This window comes from Anthonomus grandis, chromosome 1 (genome assembly GCF_022605725.1).
Source record: "Anthonomus grandis grandis chromosome 1, icAntGran1.3, whole genome shotgun sequence".
NCBI classification, from domain to species: domain Eukaryota; kingdom Metazoa; phylum Arthropoda; class Insecta; order Coleoptera; family Curculionidae; genus Anthonomus; species Anthonomus grandis.
The window spans coordinates 35,179,987-35,207,186 of NC_065546.1; the positions used below are offsets into that span (position 1 = coordinate 35,179,987).

Sequence of the window (27,200 nt, forward strand, 5' to 3'; positions counted from 1 at the left end):
TGGAGCACCAAACTGGATAATGACTTCTTTATGTGGAAAAACATATCAACACAACAACCAGGCTTTGGGGTGGTTGAAGTCATACCTGTCTGGCCTCCCCCAGAGGGTGCTTGCATCTGGATTTTCATCAGGGATAGCACATCTTAAATGTGGTGTACCTCAAGGGTCAGTGTTGGGTCCTATTTTATTTTTATTATACGTTAATGACTTGAGCTCTCTATCACTGCATGGACTAGTGGTTCAGTTTGCCGAGGATACTACAATTCTGTGGCATAACAAAGATCAAAAAGTAGTCAGATCTCTCATAGTAGAGTTCCTTCACAAAATTAAAGAGTGGTGCATCTGCAATCAGCTTGATAAGACTTTTGTTCTGGGCTTTAAGTGTAATGCGGAGGGTTTTTTTGTCTGATGAGCAGAGCTCACTACATGGTAGGGATTATTGTCGATTTCTCGGCCTCTTCATTGATGAGAGTTTAAGGCTATATTTGTGTTCTGTGGTTTAAGGTTTGACAACCACGTTTTGGGCCTCGCTGCTAAACTTTCTTGTGGTTGTTTTGCAGTCAGGTTTGCCAGGCATGAGTTGGGGGGGTTGTTTGCTCGTTCAGTTTATTTCGCCTTAATAGACTCTCATATCCGTTATGGGTTGCCATTTTGGGGTTTGTGCTCCAAGGAACTCCTTAACATGATTTTTACTATTCAGAAAAAAGGATTAAGGTATCTGTGTGGTGTTGGTCTGAGAGTCTCTTGTAAACCTCTTTTTGTAGCTGAAAGAATTTTAACAGTTTTCTCACTCTTTATATTGGAAACTGCAACACTCATACATAAGTCCGTAAGTCCACCATCCTGCACCAGTCATAATACTCGTCAAGTGGGCAACTTACCTCTTCCAATCCCCACCTCCTCACTTACGAGAAACTCTCTTATATTTATTAGTCGTAAAATATTTAATCATGTTCCTTTTTCGATTAGGACTGTTACAGACCTTAAAAAGTTTAGGAGAGAACTAAAGAAATTAATCTTACCAAAAGCTTAATACAGCATTGAAGAGTATTTTAACGATTCATCATTCATAACTATGTACAATCAAAATCGATTCTGTATTCTGTTTTTGTCCTGTATAACCAAATAAATACTTGTATTATAAATTCTAGGATTAGGAAGCTTTTAGCACAAGTTTGTAAACTTAGCAAATAAAGTATATTTTGACTTTGACATACAGAGTAAAATTTGGCAACATTAGCATTTAAATCCTTATTAGACATTATTGTTTCCCAGTTATGGTTTAGGAGATAATTTTTAATAAAATTAAAATCTGCACCTCTCAATTAAAGTGGTAATATAATAAGTTACAGGTGAACTTAAATATTTAGGCAAGACAAGACAGTACCAGTTCAAGAGGAGGATGGTATGGATCAGGGTTAACAAGACTGTTACATTTAATTCAAGGCTAAATCAAAATTTGAAAAGTAGAGACTGATCCATATTCAAAAATAGCCACCCCATTGAACCAAGACAATCCTGAAAAAGCAAGTGAATCATAGAAAATAAAATCCCTCCCAAATAATATAATTGCAATATTGCTCTTAAGGCTACCTTAACCAGATTTCACTCTTATAATAAACTTGAGTTCTGGGAAAATAGGTACCAATCATTTTTTCCAAGTTAGCATTCATAAAAAACTGGCAAATTGATCAAAAGGATAAAGAAAAATTTAAATTTTTCTACTATTAACAATTTTATTGCAAAAAAAGGAGAGTAAATTAAAATTATTCCTCATTCTTGAGATGTTCTGACTCCACCTTGACTGCTTTTTTCTTAGAAAATTCACTGAGGTCCCTCTTCATTGAATAAGCATCTTCTCCATCAGCATAATACTTAGGCTCGATTTCCACAGTTTCAAACTTCAGGGAGTTTTTATATAGATTCAAAGCAGCCCTGTTGCTCTTCCTCACATGCAAAGACACATATTTTGCATCAAAACATTCCACCATTGCCTCAGAAGCTTGATCCATCAGTTTCTGTGCTAAACCTAATCTCCTGTGAGATCTTTTTACTGCTAAAGATGTTATGTGGCCATGCTTTAAGTCTTCTTGATCCTCTTCCATTTTGGCTAAGACATAACCAACAATTTTACCTGAAATTGACACTGGTGTGAAAAAAAAGAAGTTGTTAAATAGAGTTTAAAAGTACCATTTGCATCTTCTGCCACATAGCTCAGCTGGGGCCAGCTCAATCCATGGTAAAAATAATATTTCATTTGATAGTTTTCAGGTAAACAAAGCAAATTGCAGTGCTGCATGTTCATTAGGTCTTCAGGCCTAGCACACCGGATATTCATTGTTTAGACTGACTTAAGAATTATTCTAAAATTATTAAAATGTTCAAACAACCAGGTTTAGTTAGTATGGAAAGACTTACAACCTAAAATTAATAGTATCAGTCTTTTCGAGTCTTTTTGGTTTTAGGTTTAACAGTTTGCAAGTCCTCTTTGGAAGGCTCCTTTAGTCCTTTTGCACTGTTTAAGATGTCCTTAATGAACTTAAATCTCTTAATGATAAGGACCCACAATAGATACCAACCTGAAATAGGAAATAAAAGGTCAAATAAGGTAGTAATCCTTAACAAGAACAAAGAGCAATGAACCATTTTGAAAACAACCCTAAAATGGTGTTTACCTAAGGCCACAAACAGTAACACTATTAGCACCGCGGCGAGAAACGATAAGATGGCGAGAAAAAATTGTTTCATTATATTTCTAAGCTAGAAACTAATAAGGAAAACTAAAAATAAAAAATCGTGTCCAACACTTCTACATGTATTTTCGCCATGTTGAATGTTGGTTGATAAAGGGTTGTTATCGTCAGTTAACCCGTGAAGATATTTTGTACTATTAAATCTGTGAACGCAAGAAAGTTTTAATGTAATTAAGCTTATATTTTTTTACCTTATTTTTAAATGAATCAAGGAGTATTCATATAAAAACGTGCAAATATCGAAGTTAGTTAAAAAAATAATTAATCCGATCCGTAAATGTCATAACAAAACTAACTATAGGCAACCGGTCGGTTGCCTTTAGTTTTGTTATGCTACTTTGCCAAATGTAATAGACATTCATTTAACAAAGTAGCAACCAGATGAGACTAATTAGAGAGCGACGAAAAATAACGGTTAACGTTATGTTTAAAAATATCGTCCCTACAATGTCCAAATGTCGAATGTGAAAATGCCTACTTTTCAGGAGAGCTAAAAAAACATATTTAATTGTCATTTAAAAATTATCGCATATGCCAACTTGTTTTTTTTTATATTACTGCTATACAGTTTTTGATTCTTTTTGTGATAGTGCTAACACTTATAGTTTTTTTTCTTATTATAGGCTAAAAAAAATCTATGTTCGTCACTTTGCTCCTAATTAAAAATGTGTACCAATTTACGACTTTGTCAAAAATTTTACTTCAAAGAATCGAATGTGACATATTCGATTGTTTGTGTTGTAAAAATTTAATTTTTTTGTTTTTAATAAAAGTCAAGTAATGAAACAAAAATGACATACAAATTATTTATTATAAGCACTAAACACATTAGAAAACAAAACCGAGAACAAAATAAAAATATGGTTAAGTGGAATTAACCCTTTATAGGTTTCTAGTACATATATGTACCACTTGATGTTTCAATAAAATAATAATAGATGGAGGTGTATGGTGCTTCTTAAAATGTAGGCATAATATCTACTAGCGAGCAGCGGTCTATTTGTATACCACATTTACTCTCAGCTCTATCTAGTACAAAATAAGTACTTTTATTCGTCTTAAAGTGGTACAAATATATACCACTGGCATTTTTAAAAACTACAGTGCTCTTAGAGAGTTTTTAGAGTTTTCGGCCTTTTTTTTAAATGTGGTAAAAGTTTTTTAGTGGAAATTTTGATATAGATTGTAAGTACAAACTAGTTGTTATAGATTAATTTAAAAGTTTTAGTATGTCAGTATAAATAATCCTTGTTTACGACGAATATTGGTAAATGTTATATTTATGGTTATATAAATAATATATAACCTGATATATTTTGTAGGAAATACTTATTACAGAGTTTCTACTACTTCAAACTAGTGTCGTATATACCATAGTAAATATTTATTCCAACCACGGATGAAATATCAGTGCCGCTACGATGTTTTTTCCAAGAAACAAAAGTGGTACATATTTGTACCACTAAGCGTTAAACATAACTCTTAACGAAATTTGTTTATTTTTGTTTTTTGTCGTTATTTTTAGATGAATGATAATAATAAACATGTTTTTGCCAGGTCTTTTTTGAAGATACGTATTTTGACACAAAAGTCGTAAATTAGGCTTATTTTTATTGAAAATCTTGTTGTATAACATCTTTTTTTTAATATAATTTATACACATATACCATAATAAAGTATTTTTTTAGATAGATAAAAAAAATAAATTCAATCTAGAAAATCCCAATGATGTCGAGTATCTTTTATCGGTCATAAATGATGACATGGCCATAAATTCAGAAGCTGAAGGTGATTCAGACGCTGATGACGAATTGCCTCTATCTACATTTGCGTATACTTCTTTAACCTGATTTTCAAGTCCAACTCTCTCTGATCAATCTTTTCTAAGTACTTACGTAGATGAAGGTGAGATTGGAGAAGAAAGTGCGAACGAAGAAGAAGAAGAAGCAACCAAATTTGCCGAAAAACCGGAAGAAGCTTCTCCTAGAAATGTAAATGAAGAGGAAAGGGATGAAACAAGCTCATCAGATGTTATGGATGAAGAGGCGGGCCCAACCACATGGGCGCGCCAATCACAAACACCAAAGCAATATAAAGACTATGGAGAAGATTTCTCATGCCCTTTTGGTGGTCTAAAAATATAAAAAATGATATATCTCGGCCATGTAATATATTCTTATCAGTACTTAGTAATATATTTTTGCAATACATTGTCGAGCAATCAAATTTATATGCGATTCAGTGCAATGAAGTATTAGATTTAACTTTGGACAAGCTAAAGGCGTACATTGGTATACTTGTAATTATGGGATTTCATTCTTAATCCAGTATGAGGCTATTTTGGAGCTGCGACCAGAATTTTGAAGTGACACGAATAAAAAATGTATTGACTGTCAAAAGGTTTCTCAAAATTACGCGCTTCTTGCACCTAAATAATAATACTTGTATGCCAAAAAAGGGAGAAGAAGATTACGATAAGCTCTATAAAGTAAAGCCATTTTTAGAGTACGTCACAAAACGTTTTAAGATTCCTCTCCGTCGATGAATCAATGATAAAATTTAAAGGACGAATCAGTTTAAGGCAATATATGCCAATGAAGCCCATAAAACGGGGATTCAAAATGTGGGTGATAGCATGTGGTGTTACAGGTAAGACATAAAATACCTAAGAAAATTATGATGACTTTATTTTGATTATTTCAGGTTACTGTTTAGGGATGTATTTATATGAAGGAGCTGAAAAAGAAGGGACAGCTATGGGTTTAGGAGAAAGAGTAGTATTAAAATTATCACAGTTTTTTGAAGGGCTCGGATATTGTCTTTTCTTTGACAACTCTTTTTCATCAATACCGCTGGCAAGAAAGCTTTTGGAAAAAAAAATTCTTTTCATGCTCCACCATTCGACAAACTAGAAAATTGTTTCCAAAGACTATGCTAAAAGATGATAAAAATATGAGTATTGGAGAAATAGATGGGCTTCTACAAGGGAATTTGGGAATATCTAAGTGGAAAGACAGGGGTAAGAAGTCTGTTTGTACTATAAGTAGTAAGTACTATGCATAATCCCCTCAAAGAAACTGAGGTTCTGCGAACGCAAAAAACAGGAGAAAGAGCCAATGTCAAATGTCCTGAAGGAATTGCTGACTATAATCGCTATAAGGGTGGAGTTGATAATTTTGACCAACTGCTTTCAGCTTATAGTATTTCATGGAAATGTAGAAGATGGTGGATGAGAATTTTCTATTACCTTTTAGACTCATGTACCGTAAATAGCTATATAATCTATCAAACAACTGTCAAGCAATCGAACAGCAAGGATAAGCCCATGACTCATTTGCAATTCCGATCAAAATTAGCGACAGAGCTAATAGGTTCAGTCCGTGGACGACTAAAGGCCGGGCCAATTTCACAATTTGGACGTGCAAGAAAAAGAAATCATTCGGATGGTAGACCTACTGTTTTTAATTCTGTACGACTAATAATGTTGGAACTCACTTACCTATAAAAGGTACAAGACGCAGGTGTGCTCATTGTAGCACAAAAAAAATACAACAAAGATCAAACATTATCGCAAAAAAATGCGAAGTTGCTCTTTGTCTGGAATGTTTCCTTCCTTATCATCAGTCATCATAAAACAATATTATTGTTTTATGATGTTTTATGATAACTAACTAATGATAAGGGTTTATTTGTTATAATATGGATGGAGATTGATTTTATGTATTATTAGAATATAACCTGATATGAAAAAAGTCTGATGATATACCAAATAATATGTATTTCTTTAAGAATTAACTTTTTTATTTACTGTTTTAACTTTAAATAAATAATAAATGCTATTTTAAGTTTTTTTAAATAAATCAGATACAAGCAAATGCAATATGTTTCATTCATTATAAATAGTTTCTTATAATATATTATGTGGTACACATATGTACCACTAAACATATTGGCTAGTAACTTTACGGAATGGCTCTCTGGTACAAATATGTAGCACCCCATAACTCAAAATAAAATCAAAAAAACTTTCTTTTCACACTTAAAATTTCTTAAAAGGAACATACTTAGAAGATATTTTTCAAAATTGTCTGTATTAAGTAACCCCCAGAGTTCTGCCCTATAAAGGGTTAAATGATAGAAGAATCATCATTCTCATGGAAATTTAACTATAACATGAAATTAAATTACAATTATAAATATAGAAATATTTTTTAAATCTCTTCGGGCTCATCTTCATCTTCATTAGCATCTGGCTCTGGTAGACAGTCCCTTACTTCGCTTGATGTTGGTAGGGAGTAGTAGTATTGGCGGTAGGGTTTTGGGATCAAATTTTGTGAGCACATTGGCAAAAGATCTCTTTTTTTACATCGGTTATGGGAAGTCTATTATTATAAGGAGTAGAAGGAGTTGTTTGATAATATCCTCTTTTTTTTGTAGCCACTAATTTCAAAAAGTCCTCGTTATAGTTTTGTTTCATTAAAATGTGTTTCCATTCTTTTTATATTGAAACCATACACCATCAATGAAAGTAAAATAATCGTCAATAACTGGTTCCATTTCATTTACTTCATTTTTTTGCTTTTTCTTAGCTTTTTTTGTTTTTCCATTTCAAATTTAATATGATTTTTATTAAACTCCAAGAAATCATCATGGAGTAGCTGAGTAACTTCAAATGGAGTTGGGCTTTTGCGCGCTAGCCTTATGATTTGAGCCCATCCTTCCAGGGTGTAAACAGGACAATTTTTTGATTTCACTTTGATCTTTGAATGTACAGAGTCACACTCCATGTGACTGTGTCCTGGCTCAAAGTATACATGATCTATTGTTTTTAAATTTGGGTGAGTGTTAACAAGATATTGACACATAGCTGAAAAACTGAAGTTTTTCTGCTGTCCACCGCAGCTGTCCGACATCATTTTAACATGCTCACTATGTGGAAACGACATAATGTATTTATAAATACAAGTAGAAATTTCGGTGCTTCCCCGTTTTCCCTCCGTTTCATCCCACAAGAAACAAAGTAGACTTGAGTCTTCCAAGTTATATATTGTTAAATTGTAAATAGCAAGTTTTCTTACGTAAAAAAAGGTCCTGCGGCTCCTTTAGGAGTTGATAAAACTGACTGCAAATCAAAGTTAAATGCCAATATATTTTTATTAACTTGAGCCAACTCTTTGGCTTCATTTCGTTTTGCTCTGGCTGCTTCTTTTCTTTCCTGGTGCTTGGCATACGATTCAGCCTTTTTATTTTTGTCTGCCTCTGAGCATTCTTTAAATGCAACGCAGAATTTGCACAAATCTTTTTTGGGCTTATAAAATTTCAATTTATAAGATTTAAATATTTTCCTGTAGGTTTCATAACAATTTACTTTTGTGCCTTGAACTTGACATTCTGTCTTATACATCTCACACATGGATTTTATGTTTATATTTGAATGAAAATATTTATAGTCAGACTTTTTTCGGCAATAGTGAGATTCTAACGCGGGAAATGAAAATATGTGATTTTTTATTCTATCTTCATCGTTTGCACTGAGTTGGTCGTTATTTCCCGCTTTAGATCTTTTTCCGCCTCTCCTTTCAGGCTCTAATACTCCCATTGGTGATAACTTTTTAATGGCCCCTTTAATTAAGCCTTCACTGATGCCAAGCGTATCGAGAAAAAATTGTCTGCAAACCACATGTTTTTCATTATTGCTCGTCAATGAATATTTTTTTGTCACACTCTTTCTTGAAATCCCATCGACAACGCGTCTTTTAGGTTGTTCTACTACAATATGTCTAATAAAGAACTTCCGCTGCAGACGAAGTGAAGACAATGAATGAAAATTATCAAATATAATTTGTCTTTCACTTTCGGGAATATTTGTGAGACATTTATTTTTGTTTAAACATGCAGAAGGTTTTAAATGTTTAGCAGGTTTTCAAAAGGTAGATTTTCAATATCCTCTTCATCACTTGAGCTGACTTTGTCTCTCTGTCTGTTGTGTCTGTTTGTTACTCTGTCCCTTTTTTTTATCTTTCTTCCGTTTAGGGTATTCATAATTTTTAATTAAAATTAAAATTATTAGACAAAAAAATATATTACAAAGAAAAAAATACCTTGTCTTTCAGATTCATCGCAATTTACTTGCTCAGGCAAAAAAGTAGGGTCAGAGTATGAATCATCTAAATCAGAATTCTTTCCGGGACTTAGGTATAAACCATCTAAAAAAACTAATAAAGATGTTTTCAAAAATATATTAATCAATTATTTGTTTTATATTTAATATTACCTTCCTTAAGAAGATTTTTACTAGAGCGCGTATTAGTTAATTGATCGCAATCATTATCTTGCACTTCATTTATGTTATCAGTAACTAAAAAAAAAAAAAAATGGTATATTATAGAAATAGGATGGATGAATCTAAAAAATTAAAAAAGCAGATAATAAAAATACCTTTTTTATTAATATCAACAGGTTCGCTCATAATGATCTGCTCTGAAAAAGGTATAGGATCCAAAAAATCATCGACTACAGAGGTTAGGCATAAATATTCTAAAAAAGTTATTTATATTTTCTCAAAATTACTCGTATTAATAAAATGATTATTTGTTAATTACCTTCTTCGGGGTGACTTATGTTATCATATAGGAAAAAAAATCGCTAGTATGATCAACATCATTATTCTCACAAGACTGGTCGTGACAGACATCAGTCTCTATGTAATTTGGTTCATTAATAACTAAAAACAACAATATTAAATTTAAAAAATGTACAAAAATGTACATACCTTTATTTATGTCGCCGACCGGTACGTTTTCTTTCTCCTCACAAGAAGTAAATAAAGGACCACTAACACTACTAGGCCTACACGATGTCTTTTTTTCACAGAAATCTTTCAATCCTTGTAAAAATAACACACGTTTTGACATTTTTTCTGCAATAAACGCGGCAAATAACACGTGCTAAAGAAAATCTAAGTATAGCCATTCGTGGTTCGCTGGACCAGTGCCAACTAAACTAGCTGCGGATTTAACGCCAACTCAGAAAATATAAACAATTTCAAAATAAGAAATGTGGCACGTTCGATAAATTAATGAAGCCACGTTCGTATACTCTGCTAATACTTACGAACTCCAACTATCGAATATGAAATATTGTATAAAATCCGTTAATTTCAAAGAATTTGCATTTTCTTCAAAGCGTAACTATCGAATGTGCCACATTCGATATTATGCTTTGTATTAATTGCAAACCCTACATGATTTTTCCCAAATTCAACTATCGAATATGGCACATTCAATACTATGATATTCAAGATTTTGAAGATTTTTTGATATTTGTAGTGTCTAACTAACAAATGTGTCATATTCAATACTTTGATTCTGTAAAATATAGAAATACATATATATTCGCTACTTCTAAAACGCGTTCTAAAGGAGCTACGGATTCAATAATTTGCCATATGACGTATTACGTCTAGTATAATAGCAATGAATCGAATTTGAAAAATCCTTTTTTTCACATTCGATAGTTGGACATTGTAGGGACGATATTGTAATACATAAATTGATTGTTGCTTAGGAGGAAACACAATTATCACCCAAAAACGGTAATAATGGAGAGCAATTTCCAGGCCGCTAAACTCGTTTCTTTTTTCTTCCATGCAATTCGTGACATTTTTTATCTTTTCCAGGTAGTTGAAATTATTTTCACCTCACTTTATGACTTATTTATTTATTTGAATTTATAATTCGCACGCATTTCAAATATTGTAAATTACATAATATAATGTGTTTATTATGCGCCTAGGTGTAGACGGCCTCAAAATAAGCAAGTTTGCGCATTAAACCCCTATCCGAAAATATTTAGATTTTGAGACGAATGGTGATAAGATTTTGAGAAAAAATCTTTTTTTTCCCGATAAATTTGACATCCCTGTAGATATTTTTCTAAAAATTAGGAAGTAGTTTCCATGCATCTAATAAGCAATTTTTTAATACATAATTTAATTTGTTATTTTAGTGGCGTCGATGCGGGCTTGAAACTAGTGAACTCTTTAAAAAAAATGGTACGGCAAATTTTCGGCAACCGCATTATTGAGCCATATTTATTACATGGAAATTTAGCAGAGGAAATATACTTTGAGCTACTGGAAACTACTAGAGTCAACTTTAGTTACTTCCATTGTGAAAAATTTAATTTTTCAGCAAGATGGACAACGAATAGTGCACGAGTTCCACCAAATTACACCTGAAATGTTACATAATGTGCGCGAGCATTTCGAACAGTGTCTCTACTTTTGTATGGAAGTTGGCGGAGGGCATTTTTAACATTTAATTGATTAGATATTAATTAAATATAGCTATTAGAATATTTTTATTCGTGATTTAATTTTTTTAAGTATCCGACACTGTTTTTGAAGTAAAACTTCTTTACGTACGCTTGAGTTAGGGAGTAAGCTGGCGAATGCGTTACGAAAAGTGTCGTGCGAGGCGAACGGTAGTTCAGAAGGAGATATGAGTTAGTGGAGATAGAAAGAGAGAGAGTTACGGTTCGTAAATTACAGTAGGAGCAAGAGAGAGCCGTGCGCGCGCCCATTTTTTTCTTCTTCTCATAGCCAGTGCATTAAATATATATGTCGCAGGCTTATTGTAAAATCAGTCGTATTGTAATACGCCTAGGCTTTTTCAATATGCCTAGGCATATTGTAATATAGTTCAAATAATTCAAAATATCACAATTTGACTAATAATTTTAGGCGTATTATAATATGACTGAATCTTAGTAGGCTTATTGTTAAATTCAATCTGTACGTGAGTATATTATATTGTAATATACTCACGTACAGACTACATGAGATCAGGCGTATTATAATACGACCAGAGAAAAACAAACCACGTTTGTTTTCTCTGATACGACTGACGGCTATTTGAATACGAATTGATACGAAAATGATGGAATACGAATTGTATTCGATCATTTAATTTAGTCAGGTGAATTGCAATCATAATTTAAGTTAGTTTTGTGCGATATACCTACTTATATACCATTTAAAATGAGTGCTAATTTAATGTTTGTGAATAAAGACAATTATTATATAGAACTAGAGAAGTTTTACAATGGTAAGTAAACTATATAAACATATAGTTTACTTACATACATAATTTACTACATAATTTCATGTGTCTCTGTCTTTCTATGGGAGGGGGCGCAAAATTCAATGTAATTTCACGTGTTTCTGCGTTTTTATGGGGGATTATTGCACAAGTATTAGTAGCATGAAGAGCCATAACAGTAAGAAATATGAAGTTTTTACATTAGCTAGTGGCGGAGATAAACAAATAAATATTATTAATTTAGCTAAAAAAAGTTACATTATTCTATACATTTCATATTGGGAACTTTGTAATTATTATTTTACAAAATTGACAAAAATACGTCTTTTAATTTCAGAATACGGAAAAAGCAGTAAAAGACCATGGACCCTAGAAAAAATAAGAGAAGTAAGCGATATTTTAGTTAGTTCCCGGGAAGCAAAAAATAAAGGAACTAAAAGGAATAATAACCAGCTGTATTACTCACGTATTTATGAAACTATGGAAATTGGTGGAACAAGAAAAGTAATTAAAAAAATAACCAAGGAAGATGATCACATCATTTTCATAATTGCCTATGAAGAGTTTTATAACAAATGAATTAAAATTCATATAGGTACGGGTCACGGAGGCCGCGATAAGATGTTAATGGCATTGAAATCCAAGTATGCAATTCCCAGACCAGCAGTAGAAATATTTGTTAAATGTTGTACAACCTGTGCGGAAAAAAGCAACTTCCTAAAAAAGGTGTGGTAGTGAAACCTATTATATCCAAAGATGTTAATCATCGCGAACAAGTGGACCTTATCGACTTACAGTCAACGCCTGATGGAGAATACAAATGGTTAATGAATTACCAGGACCATCTTACCAAATTTATTCATCTCAGACCTTTAAAATCTAAGAATGCCAAAGATGTATGCGAAGAACTTCTAAAAATTTTTTTAGAATTCGGGGCTCCTATTATCTTGCAAAGTGATAATGGAAGAGAATTTGTAAACCAGATAATCCATGAAATGGTTGCTAAATGGCCCTCTTGCAAGATCATTAATGGACGCCCGCGTCACCCGCAAAGTCAAAGAAGTGTTGAAAGATCAAACCAGGATGTGGAAAATATGATTAAATCTTGGCTAAAAGATAATAATTCAACAAACTGGTCCCTTGGCTGCTATTTTGTTCAGTGGCAAAAAAATTCTTCCTATTACAGGATCAGGATCATTAAACGTTCCCCATACAAAGCTTTATTTGGAGTGGATTTTCAAGTTGGTTTTTTCTACTAATTTGCCTTCTGAAGTTATTCATACTATAAACAAAGAAGAAGATTTAGAAACAACTTTAAATAATAGTTCAACTGCAGGTTGTCCAGAAGATACTTCAGCTGATCGCTACGAAACATCTGATAGAGTACACGATGCCACAATAACTAGCTTATAAGTCGACACGACTAGCAATCACACTAACGACAAATATTCTACTGACATGTATAAAGAAATCGAGACTTCAGTAGTTACCCACTTGAATAATACAGATGACAGGATGGTACTTACCTATGAGTTAGAAGAACCAATAGACGATTTAGAAGCAAACCATGGAGTAGAAATACTGTATATTGATGATAATTCTACAGAGGAATTTGTGGAAAAAGATCATGAAAATATTTCTCAGCAAAAACCTGATATTGACAATAAAGAAACTATTACAGATGCTTCCACCCTAAGATGTATAAAGTGTGACCAAAATAATTTGCCTAAATCAATTTCCTTAAATCAACAACAGCAGACTTGTGATCTATGCAGAAATGAAGAAAAAGTCAAGCAACAAAGAGAAGGATCTGCTCTGGGACAAAAACGTGCTGCAGAAAAAGTGTTGGAAGTCAGCAATAAAAAATTAAAGCCTCTGGATGTAGGCCAAATTGTTGCAATCGAGGTTCCTAAGGTAGATAGAGGACCACTTGATCCCAAGAATATATTAGGAGCTATAGTAAATGTAACTAACGGTGTTTATCAAATTGGTACTACACATGGCATGTTAAATCGATGGTTTTCTAGGGATGAAATTTCTTATTGCAAAAATAATACCATAATTAACATCCCAGAGGAAAAGTCAATTTCCTTAAGGGAAGCTCTAAGATTGTTTTCAAAGTTTGAAGGACAGGGTTTTAAAAAGTGTTCTTGTAAACCAAGCAAGTACAGTGTCGCAACAATAAATGTTTATGTTTTAAAGCTTATGTGAAATGTAGTAGCAATTGTCATAAAAGCGGACCATGCTGTAATAAATAATAATCTTTTGTTTGTGACCTCAACCTTAAACTGTTGGTATATTTGTATATTTTCAAAAACATTAAAATCTCTTTAAAATGCCTGTATCTGCCGATGTTTCAATTTAAATTAGATCATCCTCAGGGCACTAAAAACAGACAAAATTTATGATAATATAATAAATCAGAGTTAATAATTATCTGTATATTTAATTCATGTCCATTTTATACAGATAATTATTAACTCTGATTTAATTGTCTATAGGTATTTATAATATTAACATAAATTTTACCTGTTTTTAGTGCCCTGAGGATGATCTAATTTAAATCAAAACGTCGGCAAATACAATTTTTTTTCAAAGTGTTCTTCTAGCTTAGACCTATAACTCCAACTATAAAATCCAGCAACAGTAAATAATTACTCTACAGCTGTAATTTTTACTTTTATTCCAAATAAATTTTTTATAATATATATTTAAAATATTTATAGGTTAACTTTTTTTTCCTCTCTACTACTAGTTTTGTGAAAGCTAAAAAGGTCCAAGGCCAAGATTTTTAGCTATACATTCTACATCTATTTCTATAATAACTATATTATACATAGAAATAACAAATTAACTGCAATGAAGCAAAAGCCGAGATGATATTGCTTTTATATAATAATTCGACTGGATGGCCGTCAGTCGTATTATAATACGCCTGATCTCATGTAGTCATATTGTAATATACTCGCGTACAGATTGAATTTAACAATAAGCCTACTAAGATTCAGTCATATTATAATACGCCTAAAATTATTAGTCAAATTGTGATATTTTGAATTATTTGAACTATATGACAATATGCCTAGGCATATTGAAAAAGCCTAGGCGTATTCCAATACGACTGATTTTAGAATGAGCCTGCGACATATATATATTTCAGTCAGTAGTTCGTTTGCGAGTTTGCTAGCGTTACGCGAACGGTAATTTCTTGATTATTTCGTACTTTCATTTCGTTTTTGAACAATTTTATAAATTAATTTTTGTTATTCAATAAATTAATTATTCTACGTTTAAAGTAAATAAAATGATAAATTTATTTTAAAATTCATATTTTGGGAATTTTCGGGTAAATATTAAGAAATTATGGCAGGAAGTGATACAGGCTTTGAATATGAAAGTGGTGCTCCAGGACCATCAACTAAGAAGAAATTACGTGCGGAAATTATGCATAAATATACATATGAATGGAGCTAAAGAAGTTTTACTTCAGTCGTGTGGTCTCAAGCGCACTAATTTTTTTTCTGTAAAGTATAAAATAACGCACAATTGATGTGGTAATATACTATAATATGTGGTAGTAAAAAATTTGTAGAGGTTTGCAACCATGTAAAATCGATTAAGATATTTATTATTAGTTGCATAGAAAAGTTTCATTCGAATCCTTTGGGAGTTTTGGAAGTTATAGTCGTTTATATTTTTCTACATCTAACATTTCAATAATTTTTTACCAAAAAAACTTTCGTTTGTAGAAGTTTGCAGCCATCTAAAATCAATTTAGATATCTTTTATAGAAAAAAGTTTTATCCAAATCCTTTGGGAATTTTGGGAGTTAGAGCCTTTTCCCATTTTTTTAACATTTGACTTTTTAATTAATTTTCACAACAAAACCTTAGTTTGTACAGGTTTGAGACCATCGTCAGTCGATTTAGGTATTCATTGTTAATATCTGGACAAAAAATTATTAAAATCCCTTGGGAATTTCAGAAGATACGGGCATTATATTGATTAACACATTGAGCTCCGCGTGCCCACCGGTGGGCATTTCGAGTTTGCTTTCTGGGACCACATGCCCACCGGTGGGCACATCGCATCGCTTATTCAGGGACCGCGTGCTCACCCGTGAGCATGGATTACATTGATTCTGCCTATACCAAACGACGGTCTGGTCCCAGGATGAGCCAAAAAATATATTGGGTTGGGCAGTTTGAATAGTTTAGGTATTTAGATTATAAGAGTAGAAAAAAACAATATTTGAGTTAATATACCATGTTATATTACCTTAAAACAGAAAAAAATACTCTTTAAATTGTCATAAAAAAACAGTCGTTTTCTTATGTAACCAAAACTTAAAATACCATAAAAATGACTAACCTAAATATAATAAAACTTACTAAAACGACCTAACGTTTGACGAAATACAAAACAAAGACAAAAGAAACTGCTGACACTAAAGTTTTAAGCCAAATGTTTTTGGAAGCAAGTAATACAAAGGGGAATATTACACGGTACACAAATTGTATTGACCTTTTTCGCATTTTTTTGGGCGTACGCGGCATTGTGAGCCATTGACATGGTGCTGTAGCATTTGGTGCATCTCTTTCGAGTAACTCGTTTTTGGCCTTCCACTTCCTTCAACGTGCAGCGTTGCGTTCTTGACGTGGAAGGACGAGAAACAGTATTAAGTTTTTCGTCGTTTTCAATGAGACCTGAAACTCTTTGAAAGTGGTGATGCTGATTTTTTTCTTGTTTATTTTATTGTAAAGATGTAACGCGTTTACTATTGTTGTAGCAGTAATGAGATGAAACACTAGGCGTTTGTACCATTTTGAAGTTCGCCTTAGAAAAGGCGCGTATGCTGACATTTGATCCGACAAGTCGATAAAGGCCTTGCCCTGATTATAGTCAACAATTACTTTCGGTTTAATAACTTCCTTTCCTTTCTTCGCTAAAGTAACGGTAGAATCATCGTGTTTGGTGCTTAGCATGATGACGTCTCTCTTATCCTTCCACTTCAGGACTACAGTTTTGTCATTATCTTGCCGAGCTACAATTCCACCTCGATTCAACTTTTCCTTTATTACTTCCTGAGGATTACCTTTGCGGTTTGCTCTAATTGTACCAACTAAATGCGTTTTTCGGTCAATCAGTCTTTTGGCTAATGATACGCTCGTGTACCAGTTGTCAGTGTGCACCCACTGTCCAAAAGACCTTCCATCAATTCCATGACTACCTTTTCAGAAACTGCCAATTCACTTGATTTTTCTCTGCCGGTATATACTTTGAAATCCCAGGTGTATCCTCCAGATACACACAACTTGAAAAGCTTTATACCGTAGCGGTGTCGCTTATTGGGTGTATATTGTCTGAAATAAATGCGTCCTCGAAACGGGACGTTACTTTCGTCGATACAAATGTCTTTTTCGGGCATGTAGGAGGACTTAAATTTCTTTTGCAGCATGTCAAGAAATTCGAATATTTTGTAAAGTCGGTCATCAGAGGGTCTGTCCTTCTTATTATCACTTACATGCAACATGCCCAAAATACCTTCAAATCTGTTTCTACTCATAATTGTGGGTATGCGATTTTGGTACAACGATTTGGTTGACCAATAATCCCGTAACTGAAGCATTGGAAGAAGGCCCATCCATAACATAATGCCAAAAAATTTTCGCATTTCCACGGGATTGGTATCCACCCCAAGGTGCCCACCCAGGCACCTTGGCCTTCCAGTTTGGATCTGCTATTGCCGCAGCAATTCGCTGTAAAGCAAACCTATTGGTTTCAGTCACAAATAGTTTAATCATCTCATCGTCAAAAAGATAGAAAAACTCGATTTTTTTTTGCTTTCTCATTTTTACCAGCGTTAAAAATGGTACTAAGTTGCTAATTTAAACAACTTTGTATTTTTACTAATAACAAAGTTACCGATGGTGGACACTTAATTTGGATAACCCTGTATAGTAATTAAGAGTAAGAAGTTATTAAGTTAACCCTGAACACCCTGAACTACTACCGACACATTTTTATTACATATGTACTACTGATGGCTCCTTAGGACCCATAATAATAAAATTGCCATAAAATCAATAAAAAAAACTTATTCAAAAATTTAAAATTACTTGGGTATATTACAGTACATAAACCGAAAAAAAAAACTAAAATAATTTTTCAGAACACTTGGGGCACAATTTCTTGCAGAATTGATTGCAAATGGGCAACTTACATATGTCACCCTGGATAGCAGTTTTCCTATCCTTGTTGGTGGGGCATATGGCACACCTTTTTCTTTTACTTTTTTCAGGAGGTACTTGAGGCTGCTCAGAAACTGGATTCGCAACCCCCAAAAGTTCAGCAATGAGGATTCGTACATTTGAGTGCACCTTCTTGTTTGCCATTCTGAGTCGCAAATGTTCATCTACTAATTGCTTCCCAAGAGTTTTAATAAATGAGTATCGTTTTATTTCTTTAACTTTTGATGCAAATTGGTACAATACTCGAGAATTTACACCTGCAATGTTCAATATAGCAAAAAAAATTGTCATTGGCTAACGGTTAGTTCTTCTGGATACTGAATACACGGTACAAGCATTTCGTTTACAGTTAAATTCAGGTAAATTCCCGGTGAATAACATGACTTTGATCTAGCTACAAACTCATCAAATAATTCCGACACAGTGGCCAACTTATCAGTTTTTACTCTTTTTTTTCGGGTTTCTACATTGTCAAATCTGGGACAGCTCAATAAAAACGAAAATCTGGCCAGACTCATAGTAGCACAAAAAATAGGTCTTCCTATCCCATCTGTTGCCCACATAGAACGGACGTCTTCATGAATTCAGTTGGTTCTTTCCCTGCAAAGTCTGCACTAACAGCTGGAACAACACCAACATTCCGAGGGCTTTCACTGAAAAACAGTCGGTCTCCTTGAACGTGATCCCATTTTTGCTTAGTAGTTAAAGTCGCTAGAGGTACGTTATCGTCTAGATCTTCGTCTTCGGATAATAGTATGGCAGAATTATCTGAATTATTACCGGATGAATCTTTATCAGATGATAGATCACTTTCAACAGGAATAAAATCTTTATCTACGAGCATATCATCTGAAAATCCGGTAATTTCGTCTTCTATTATATCTCTTGACTCGTCGTCGGACAGATTCTCCAGCTCCTTTGCCAACTCCTGATCCGAAAGATATTTCTTAGCCATATTTGCTTAACTCTGAAACAAATAAACACATTAAAGCTGTCCACGGGTGAGCATTCGGTCCCAAAATGTAAAATAGCATTCTGGGACCACGTGCCCACCCGTGGGTCACCGCAAAAAAATTACAAAAACAGCCAAAAGTCGACAGAGTATTGATCCACAAACAACATAAACTGCAAAAAAATAACTATTTACAAAAAATATCTAGAATGAAAATTTGGTCCCTGGAAGTAAAATCCAAATGCTCACCGGTGGGCACGCGGGGCTCAACGTGTTAAATAACAGGGAGCGCGGACTATAAATTGGTCGCTGGCAACCGACATATATGCTGCGTTCTCGATTTTGGTTGCTGGATATCGATCGGACGCTACCTTCACACACATCCATCAAACGTCACTTTGACGTTGACACACGTTTGTTTATTTACTTTACTAGTAAAAAAACATGGATATTCCAATATTGGGCACAAGTTTGGAAATAAATAAAACCGAATTCTTGGCCATAAACCAATTAATCCGAAGGGATACTGAATACAACCAAAACCCAATAGAAAATCCTTTGGAATTTTACAATAACATGGAAGAGCCTTACATAAAGTTAGAATCACTTGGAAATATTTCACTGTCTAATCCAACTCAAGAGTCTGAAAAGTGTTTAAGAAACGGCAGAACCATTCAACAAACCACCGATGAACTACTGTTCCAATGTGAAATGTGTGATAAGAAGTTCAAGCACAGATCAAACCTCACCACTCATAAAAAAACACATTTTCCTGCCCAGTTTGCTTGTCTAATTTGCCATCAGAAATTCACCTTAAAACACCAATTAAAAACTCATCACGATAGCAAGCATTCAAACGAGCGTCCGTTTAAGTGTGAACAGTGTCATAAAACATTTAAAATGAAGCAGCAGTTACAGTGTCATTATTTAACCCATGACAACGATTACCGACCATTTTCTTGTGGGGAGTGTGGTAAATCTTTTAAATTGAAGCAACCATTACAAAACCACATGGCCACGCACACAGATATTAAACCTTTTATGTGCAGTTTGTGTAATAAAAGCTTCAGGTTAAAGCATCAATTAGACAGTCACTTTAGGGTACATGATAAGGTGAAAGCATATCAGTGTGTGGAGTGTAGTAAAAGTTTTGCATTAAAACAAACTCTGAATAATCATTTGTATAGACATAAGGTGGAAAAGCCCTTTTGGTGTATAGGATGCAATAAGGGGTTTATTACTAAGCAGAATTATGAGTATCATATGAGTAGACATGTGGAGAAATGAACGAACACAAGTTTGTTAAAAAATGGGTTCTGGTTTTAGAGGTATTGAGTTATACAAGTCTTTGTTAAAACACTATGAAATAGTAATAGTATGAATGAGTGTGGTTTTTACAATATTTGAGTGTGCTATGGTGTAAAAAGAAAATATGCAACTATGAGCATACCAGTATATAAATCTTAGTATGTCACGCCAGTTTACAAAGAATAAACAATTTCTTGCAATAATTATGTTGCATCATGTTGAAGGCAGTTCAAATTATTTTTACACTGACTATGTCATTTTGCTCAAGTGATCTTTAAATAAAATAAATAATGATACATCAAGTGTTACCCGACATTCAGGCAGTAAAAGTAATTCATTGTTTACTTCCAGGCAGTTCAAAAGTAATTTTTCAACTGTTTCTAATTCATGTGGAATGCCTGGAACTAATTTTCTTTCTCTTCCATGACAATTTTGCAACATACTTACATTTTTGAGCTTAATTCATTAAACATTCAAAATATTTATAAAAATCTTTTACAACTATTAAAAGCAATGTCTGATAAAAGATAAGTTAAGGATTCATTTTGTTATAGTCACTTAAGTTGAGCTGCATTTGTAAATAATTTTTATTCATACATTTTAAGATAATTTAAAAACTACTCTCATAAAAAAACTTCTCTCATTTTCTTGCTCAGTTTGTCCAATTTTCATGACAGCAAGCATTCAAATGACTATCCATTTAAGTGTAGAGTATTATTTAAAATGAAGCAGCAATTAACTCATCATAATAATTATTACCCATTGTTTTCTAAGGAAATGAAACAACCCTTAAAAACCAATGTGGCCACTCACATACAGATTATACCTCAGTTCAGTTCACCTACAGAAGTTTCAGGTTAAAGCACAGAACACAAATATATAATTAGGGATAAAGCATCAATAAGATAGACAGTCACTTTAGGATACATGATAGGGTGAAAGCATATCAGTGTGGGAAAAGTTTTGCATTAAAACAAACTTTGAACAATAATTTGTACAGACATAAGGTTTTAGAAGAAAAAGCCTTTTTGGTATATAGGGTGTATATACCAAAGGTATTCAGGAAAGAATTTGGCATCTGGAGAAATTAACACAAATTGGTTTAAAAATAGACTAAAATTAGTTCTGTTTTATCGGACATTGAGTTAGAAAGGTTTTATGTATAATTTTTGTGTCTTTTATCACTGTATTTGTATAAAACATTATGAAATACTAATAATATGAATGAGTGTGTTTTTATAATATTCAAAGATGTGATGGTGTAGAGAGAAGATTGTGTTAATTATGTGGAGTATTATGTCACTCCTATAGTAAAAATCAATTTAGAAAATACTATATCCCACACCCAAATATTGAATAGAAGAAGAAAACAGATTTAGAAGAAATATGAACCTAAAATTTTTAACTATAGGAGTGACGAATACCCAACAAAATAATTAACTCATTGTAGTAGGTTAGATAAATATAAATTATAAACATACCAGGTTATAATCCAACTGTAATGTTCGCCAGATTTGCAAGAAATTATTTATATAACCATGTTAATTTCCTTCATTTTTACACTGACTACGTCATTTTGCCCGAATGAGCGACATTCTTTAAACACGGATAAAAAACCTCAAGTATTACCCGAATTTAAGTTCAAAAGTATGTCTGGAAGTAATGTTTCTTCCATATCAATTTTGGATATATTGGGGATAACTTCTTGGAAATTCAAGATATTATTATATAAAGATATTACCTTTATAAACCTACCAATTAAAAGGAATGTCTGATGAGGGACTTGATATTCAACACTTTGAGATAGCTGAAGGATTCATTGTGTCACTCACGAATTAAGTGAGCACTCAATTGTAGAAAATTTGTGAGAATAATTTAAAAACTATTTAAATTTAGTGAAAGCTTCACTTAAAGTTACAATAATCTTTTGTGAATCATTATCATGTATTTACTGAGGATTTCTGTTAATTGGGAGTTGGAAAAATTAAAAGGCATTTTTGTCAACTCAGCTGACAAACTCTTAACATTTAGTCAGTTCAAAAGGCTTTTATGTTTCTTTAGCAGTGTGATATATATTGCTAATTAAATAATTTAAGTTAGTATTTTTATTATATAAAATGTAACAGTAAACTTGTATTAAAACAATAAAAAAATATATATTTTATTATCAATCAACTTATGTTTATTATAGGGAAAAGTAATAAACCGGAATTATAAGAGGTATAAAATAATGAATTGCATACAAAATTGCTACATGGGCTGTTAAATAACACTTAAATAACAACAAAAATCATATATTACTGTTTTGTTCAAAATATACATTGATTTATTCTACGCAGCTGACCTACCATTAAATAATATCAGTGCATTTTCATTTTTGCCTCGTCATATTTGTCTGCTTCGTCTTTAGGATCATTTATTGCAGTTTCATCACTATTCGTAACCGTAGGTGCCAACAGTTGCTGAACAAGAGTCAGCAGAAACAAGAGAGTTAACATGTAATTTATTCTATAAACCGATAGCGCCCCATAAAGAAAACTTATGGGGATAAAACTAATGGTTAGCAGCCTCAATTCTTTAAAATACTTCCTAAAAAATGTACTTTTTTTTTGTAAAATTTGGGATTATATTAAGATGTCTATTACCTGTTCAGTTTAGGAAACTCGCAATGCCATAAAAAGAACCCACCGCAACAGAACACAAGGCCAATCAAAAACGAATCGTCCGGTGACAAAAATTTGCTAAACCTGTAAAAAAATTACTAAAAACCCTTCTTTGGTTATAAGGTAAAACACTCGCCTATAATTGTGAGCCCAAGTAACCACAGCAGGGACATTTAATGCGGCCACAAATACCCATATGAAAAACATGGACGAATGAAAGAATATTTTATCGTTAGTTTCCCTAAGGTCTTTCAAAGGGTTTCTGTCGCTTGCAGGTGGTTCTTTTGAGACCTGCTGAATATCATCTGTTGAGGGTGTTACTGAAGATGTAGTTTCTTCTATAGCTAAGGGGGCAGTTTTTTGCTTCCTGAAGAAATTTTTAATACTTTTTGCAGCGGATTTAACCAGAAACCAGGCCACTTCTTCAATGTAATCCTGGGACATTTGGGTCAACTAGAAAAAGCAATATGAACAAAAAGTGAATACAAAAACTCGCTTTAAAATCTATTCTTTCATTTCTAATTATAGTTGGCTATACCAGTAAGGATTCTTCAATGAAAATAAAAAAAGGCCTTCTTACTTTTAAAAAGTAAAACACAACACCCACTATTAGGGCTAGGCCGCCACAGGTGGAAAAACAGAGTACAACCAACGCGGCTGATACTAAAAATGGTACTTTATGCAAAAACGTCATAAAATAATCGGAGAACTTGATGGTCAGGGTCACCGACTTAGCCAGGATCCTACAATAATAAAAATCTAGTAAATTTATAGAAAATATAATAAAAAAACATACTTTAAAGTCAGCTTATGTATGGTAGATTCCAACGTAAAAAGTGAGACACAAAAGGCCATAATTAGAACCCAAACTAAGGCGTAGGAGGCTAGAAATAGTACTATTAAGGCCAGAGTTCGGTAGATGTAGTTCGGAAAGATGCCGAATTCTGGTTCTGGTAGATAAGCATGTCTTAGAAAAAAGTGTTAAATAATTTTGACGTAAAAAAATTATAAACATAACTTACAAAACTGCTGGTACCGAACAGCTTAGCACAAGAACCCAACCAATATTCAGCCCATCAATCAAGGATACAAATGGTATTGGTACTCTTTTCTCTCGCCCCATTTTCAAGAGTTGGTTTTGGTAAGCCAACAAAATGATTGTCGCCACGTTTGATAATAAAAATGTCGAATAATAGCGCGAGATTTGCCCAAAAACTCCTAGGATGTGAAGTTTGACACTAAAAAAGCATTTTTTTTTAATCATTGAACTAAAAGCGCTTGTAGTTGAAAATCACAACGAAAAATTTATTTATTTTTCAAGGCTGCTCAATTTGCAGATCTAAGAAACAGATATCTGTAAAAGCTAATTATTTTAAATACAATAAAAGAAAAATCACACTTTAATGCAGAAAATATGATTTGTTTATTCCTTCCAACAAATGTTCCTAAGGCCTGATGATGTTTCAAACTGAGCGAAATACGTGTAATATCTATACTATTAATTTAAACAAAACTGTAAATTTGTCTTTTTATTAAAAATCAATAGTTTTACCTTATTGTGTAGGTACAGGAGGGTTCCAAAACCAGCCTCACTTTAGCAAATCTATTATCAGAAGTTGGTTTTGGGTTCTGAAGCCTCAAAACAAATGGTTTCCTCAGTGTTTCCCTAAAACCCATTACTTAAACCTATTAAAATTCTAATTTAAAAGTACTTACGTAAAATGTGTGTGAATACTCTCATTGGCCCATGGTACAATAAGGCTTGCTGTAGCATGGTGTTCTTTTACTTTACACTTAAGAGGTTCAACAAATAAATAATAGATTTGGAAAGGGTCTTGCAACTCAGGAAATATCAAGTTATAAATTAAAGCATTTTCAGGGGTCTCCCGTAAAATTATGTGTTTTTTAAGCGAAAATATTGGGAGGGTAACCTGGGATTCCCTTTCAGCAGAACCATGAATATCAACATGGAAAGTAACCTGAAATATCAACATCTTGATATGTAAAAGATGAATTTAAAATGTTCTGTTTACTGGTTCAGAAGTGGCTTCTGCCCTGAATATTATATGGGTATGTTCCTTATTAGCTCTTCCAATGTCATGCATATTCAAAGTGACTAATCTTCTCTTATATTTGGTGCTAGGAGCTATTTCAGAATATTGACTCAAATGCTCACCTTCTGTGCTAAAAAAGCATATATTACCCAAATGACTTCTTAGTTTTACAAACCCCATACCATACTCTTTGGCCCTTACTGTTAGGAAATGCAGCATTACAAGCAAATACCCAATTAGACACTTCTAAATTTAATGCTAAAACTGTCAGTAGTTCATAAGTGGGCTGATAAGTGATCCCCACCATATAAGTTTGTGGTTGCCTTAGCCCCTTTTTAAATTCAACTGAATACTGTCTTTGTAGTCTTTCAATCCAGTCTCCACGCTGGGCAATGGTTGCAGGTTTTGTTGCATCTACTTTAGTGCCACTGTTCTAAATCATTACCCATAAGATCTTTGAACATTCTTTACAAAAATCACTTACATGCACTAAATGATGCTGAAACATTTTTCCAACTAAATCAACTGAAATTTCTTTGCCAACAACACTATCGAAAAGAGCCCTATTAGTTGCTAACACAAGCTGCTTGCACCATAAAATTTGTACATGGTTTGATTCAACCCAACATTTTGCCACATTAGTAGCCTAAAACAAATTTTATTAATCATCCCCAATGGATAAAATCATAACACTACTTACAACTAAATTAATACTTTTATTGCTTAAGTCTCTAGTTAGATAAGATGGCACCAAGACATCACTGTGGCCACCAGCTATATTGATTGCCATTACACTATCCCCTAAGTCAATATCCGAGTAGAACTGGCTTAAATGTCTATCAAAATAAATTAATCCCCTTCTCACAGGTGAGGCTAATGTTATCAACACTGATACCAGTGGCCTCTTGGTTTTTAGTAAATGGGAGATGGCTTTTTTAGCAACAATTCCACCCTGAAACATGAGATAAATTTGACTTTTTTTTAAAATAAAGCAGTAAGTAAAGAAGTAAGAGACTTACAATAGAATGTCCTATAAGCACAACTTGTTTAGGTGTCTGATACAATTTCAATACTGTGTCTATTGAGTTAAGCACATACTCAAGCTGGTCATAACAATGTGGTCCATAAAACGCACTGAATTCCTTGTTAAGGTCAACAGTAAAGTAATCAAAATGAAAAGGGGTGCCTGAATTGAGTGCCTTTCTTAGTGCAACTGATGCTAAAGACCTAACTGAAATATTCCAGTTTATTGTGTGGTTATTATTTTGGGGTGTCAGTACCTTGCTGATGGGAGCCTGCACTGCCAGGGATAAACAGAACAGGAATACCATCAAAATGCATATTTCTAGCTTTTTTAGTCATTCTGCCCTCTGCATAAGCATACAGGCCATATTTTAGATATTTATCGTCTATTTTTTGGGATATTCGCTAAAGAAATAATCAGGTTAATTTTTGGCAATAGTACAAGGAATCATTGGCAAGTTTTTTGAGAGTTCTATCGGGCCAGGATAATTTTAACATGTAAATTATTAAGCTAATACACTATATATTTATAGTTTTGAGTCATGAAAATTCCAATTTTCTTACTTACAACGTACTGAGGGTACTCGAACATGTAAGTCATCTCGCAGTCCTTGCTGAATGCATTGTCGCTCAAGACAAAGGCTAAACCTAAAAGGTAGAGCAGTAGCACTATGAAAGATCCTAAAATAAATAGAACTGCGCCCCTTTTCATGCTCGAATCAAGTCAAAAACTTTTTGGAAACTGTGATAGAATTTAAATTCTCTGACATTAGCCTTTGTGTATTTACATTTTTTTTGACAAGTGACAGGACGATCAGTGTCGTAGGCATGCTTTGAAATATCGGTATAATCTCAGGTAATTAATACGTAAGTTACGTTTTAGGTCATAACTAACATTGATAATGTTTATCACAGAACACAAATATGTTTATTTTGAACTGGGGTAACTATACTAGGAGTATATGTGTTTCAAGTTTAACTGTGAACTAAATAACGTTTAGCGCCATCTCTTGGTGGATAGCTCTTGCAAATTAATGAACAACCGTCACAATCAAATAAAATAAACGTCAAATTTATTTTTAATTTTATACTTTA

General features: G+C 33.2%; 2 protein-coding genes and 1 long non-coding RNA gene across 5 annotated transcripts; all 3 read right to left on the reverse strand.

The window, feature by feature from the left end:
- Window positions 1–1,716: 1,716 nt before the first annotated feature.
- LOC126734967 (N-alpha-acetyltransferase 10) lies at window positions 1,717–3,087 on the reverse strand. 3 transcript variants are annotated; one of them, XM_050438841.1, is made up of 4 exons: window positions 2,945–3,087; window positions 2,419–2,579; window positions 2,191–2,363; window positions 1,717–2,134 (listed from the first exon to the last, which is right to left on the reverse strand). In XM_050438841.1, exons 3-4 carry the CDS (start codon window positions 2,336–2,338, stop codon window positions 1,767–1,769), a joined length of 516 nt encoding a protein of 171 aa, XP_050294798.1. In that variant the 5' UTR covers window positions 2,339–2,363; window positions 2,419–2,579; window positions 2,945–3,087; the 3' UTR covers window positions 1,717–1,766. The 3 variants fall into 3 exon arrangements, with proteins under 3 accessions (XP_050294798.1, XP_050294805.1, XP_050294796.1); XM_050438848.1 differs by lacking the exon at window positions 2,945–3,087 and adding an exon at window positions 2,676–2,869 and having other exon boundaries at window positions 2,422–2,579; XM_050438839.1 differs by lacking the exon at window positions 2,945–3,087 and adding an exon at window positions 2,676–2,864.
- Window positions 3,088–8,889: 5,802 nt separating this feature from the next.
- On the reverse strand, window positions 8,890–9,715 carry LOC126744360 (uncharacterized). Its single transcript, XR_007663127.1, has 4 exons — window positions 9,526–9,715; window positions 9,192–9,477; window positions 9,028–9,111; window positions 8,890–8,968 (listed from the first exon to the last, which is right to left on the reverse strand). It is a non-coding gene; the product is annotated as an uncharacterized LOC126744360 (long non-coding RNA).
- Window positions 9,716–22,643: 12,928 nt separating this feature from the next.
- LOC126743366 (GPI inositol-deacylase) lies at window positions 22,644–26,888 on the reverse strand. Its single transcript, XM_050450422.1, has 15 exons — window positions 26,674–26,888; window positions 26,363–26,510; window positions 26,102–26,313; window positions 25,783–26,034; window positions 25,567–25,728; window positions 25,265–25,515; window positions 25,062–25,212; window positions 24,745–25,007; window positions 24,581–24,694; window positions 24,051–24,266; window positions 23,825–23,995; window positions 23,609–23,771; window positions 23,165–23,481; window positions 23,011–23,112; window positions 22,644–22,954 (listed from the first exon to the last, which is right to left on the reverse strand). The coding sequence occupies exons 1-15, from the start codon at window positions 26,815–26,817 to the stop codon at window positions 22,726–22,728; spliced, it is 2,895 nt and encodes a 964-aa protein (XP_050306379.1). The 5' UTR covers window positions 26,818–26,888; the 3' UTR covers window positions 22,644–22,725.
- Window positions 26,889–27,200: the final 312 nt, after the last annotated feature.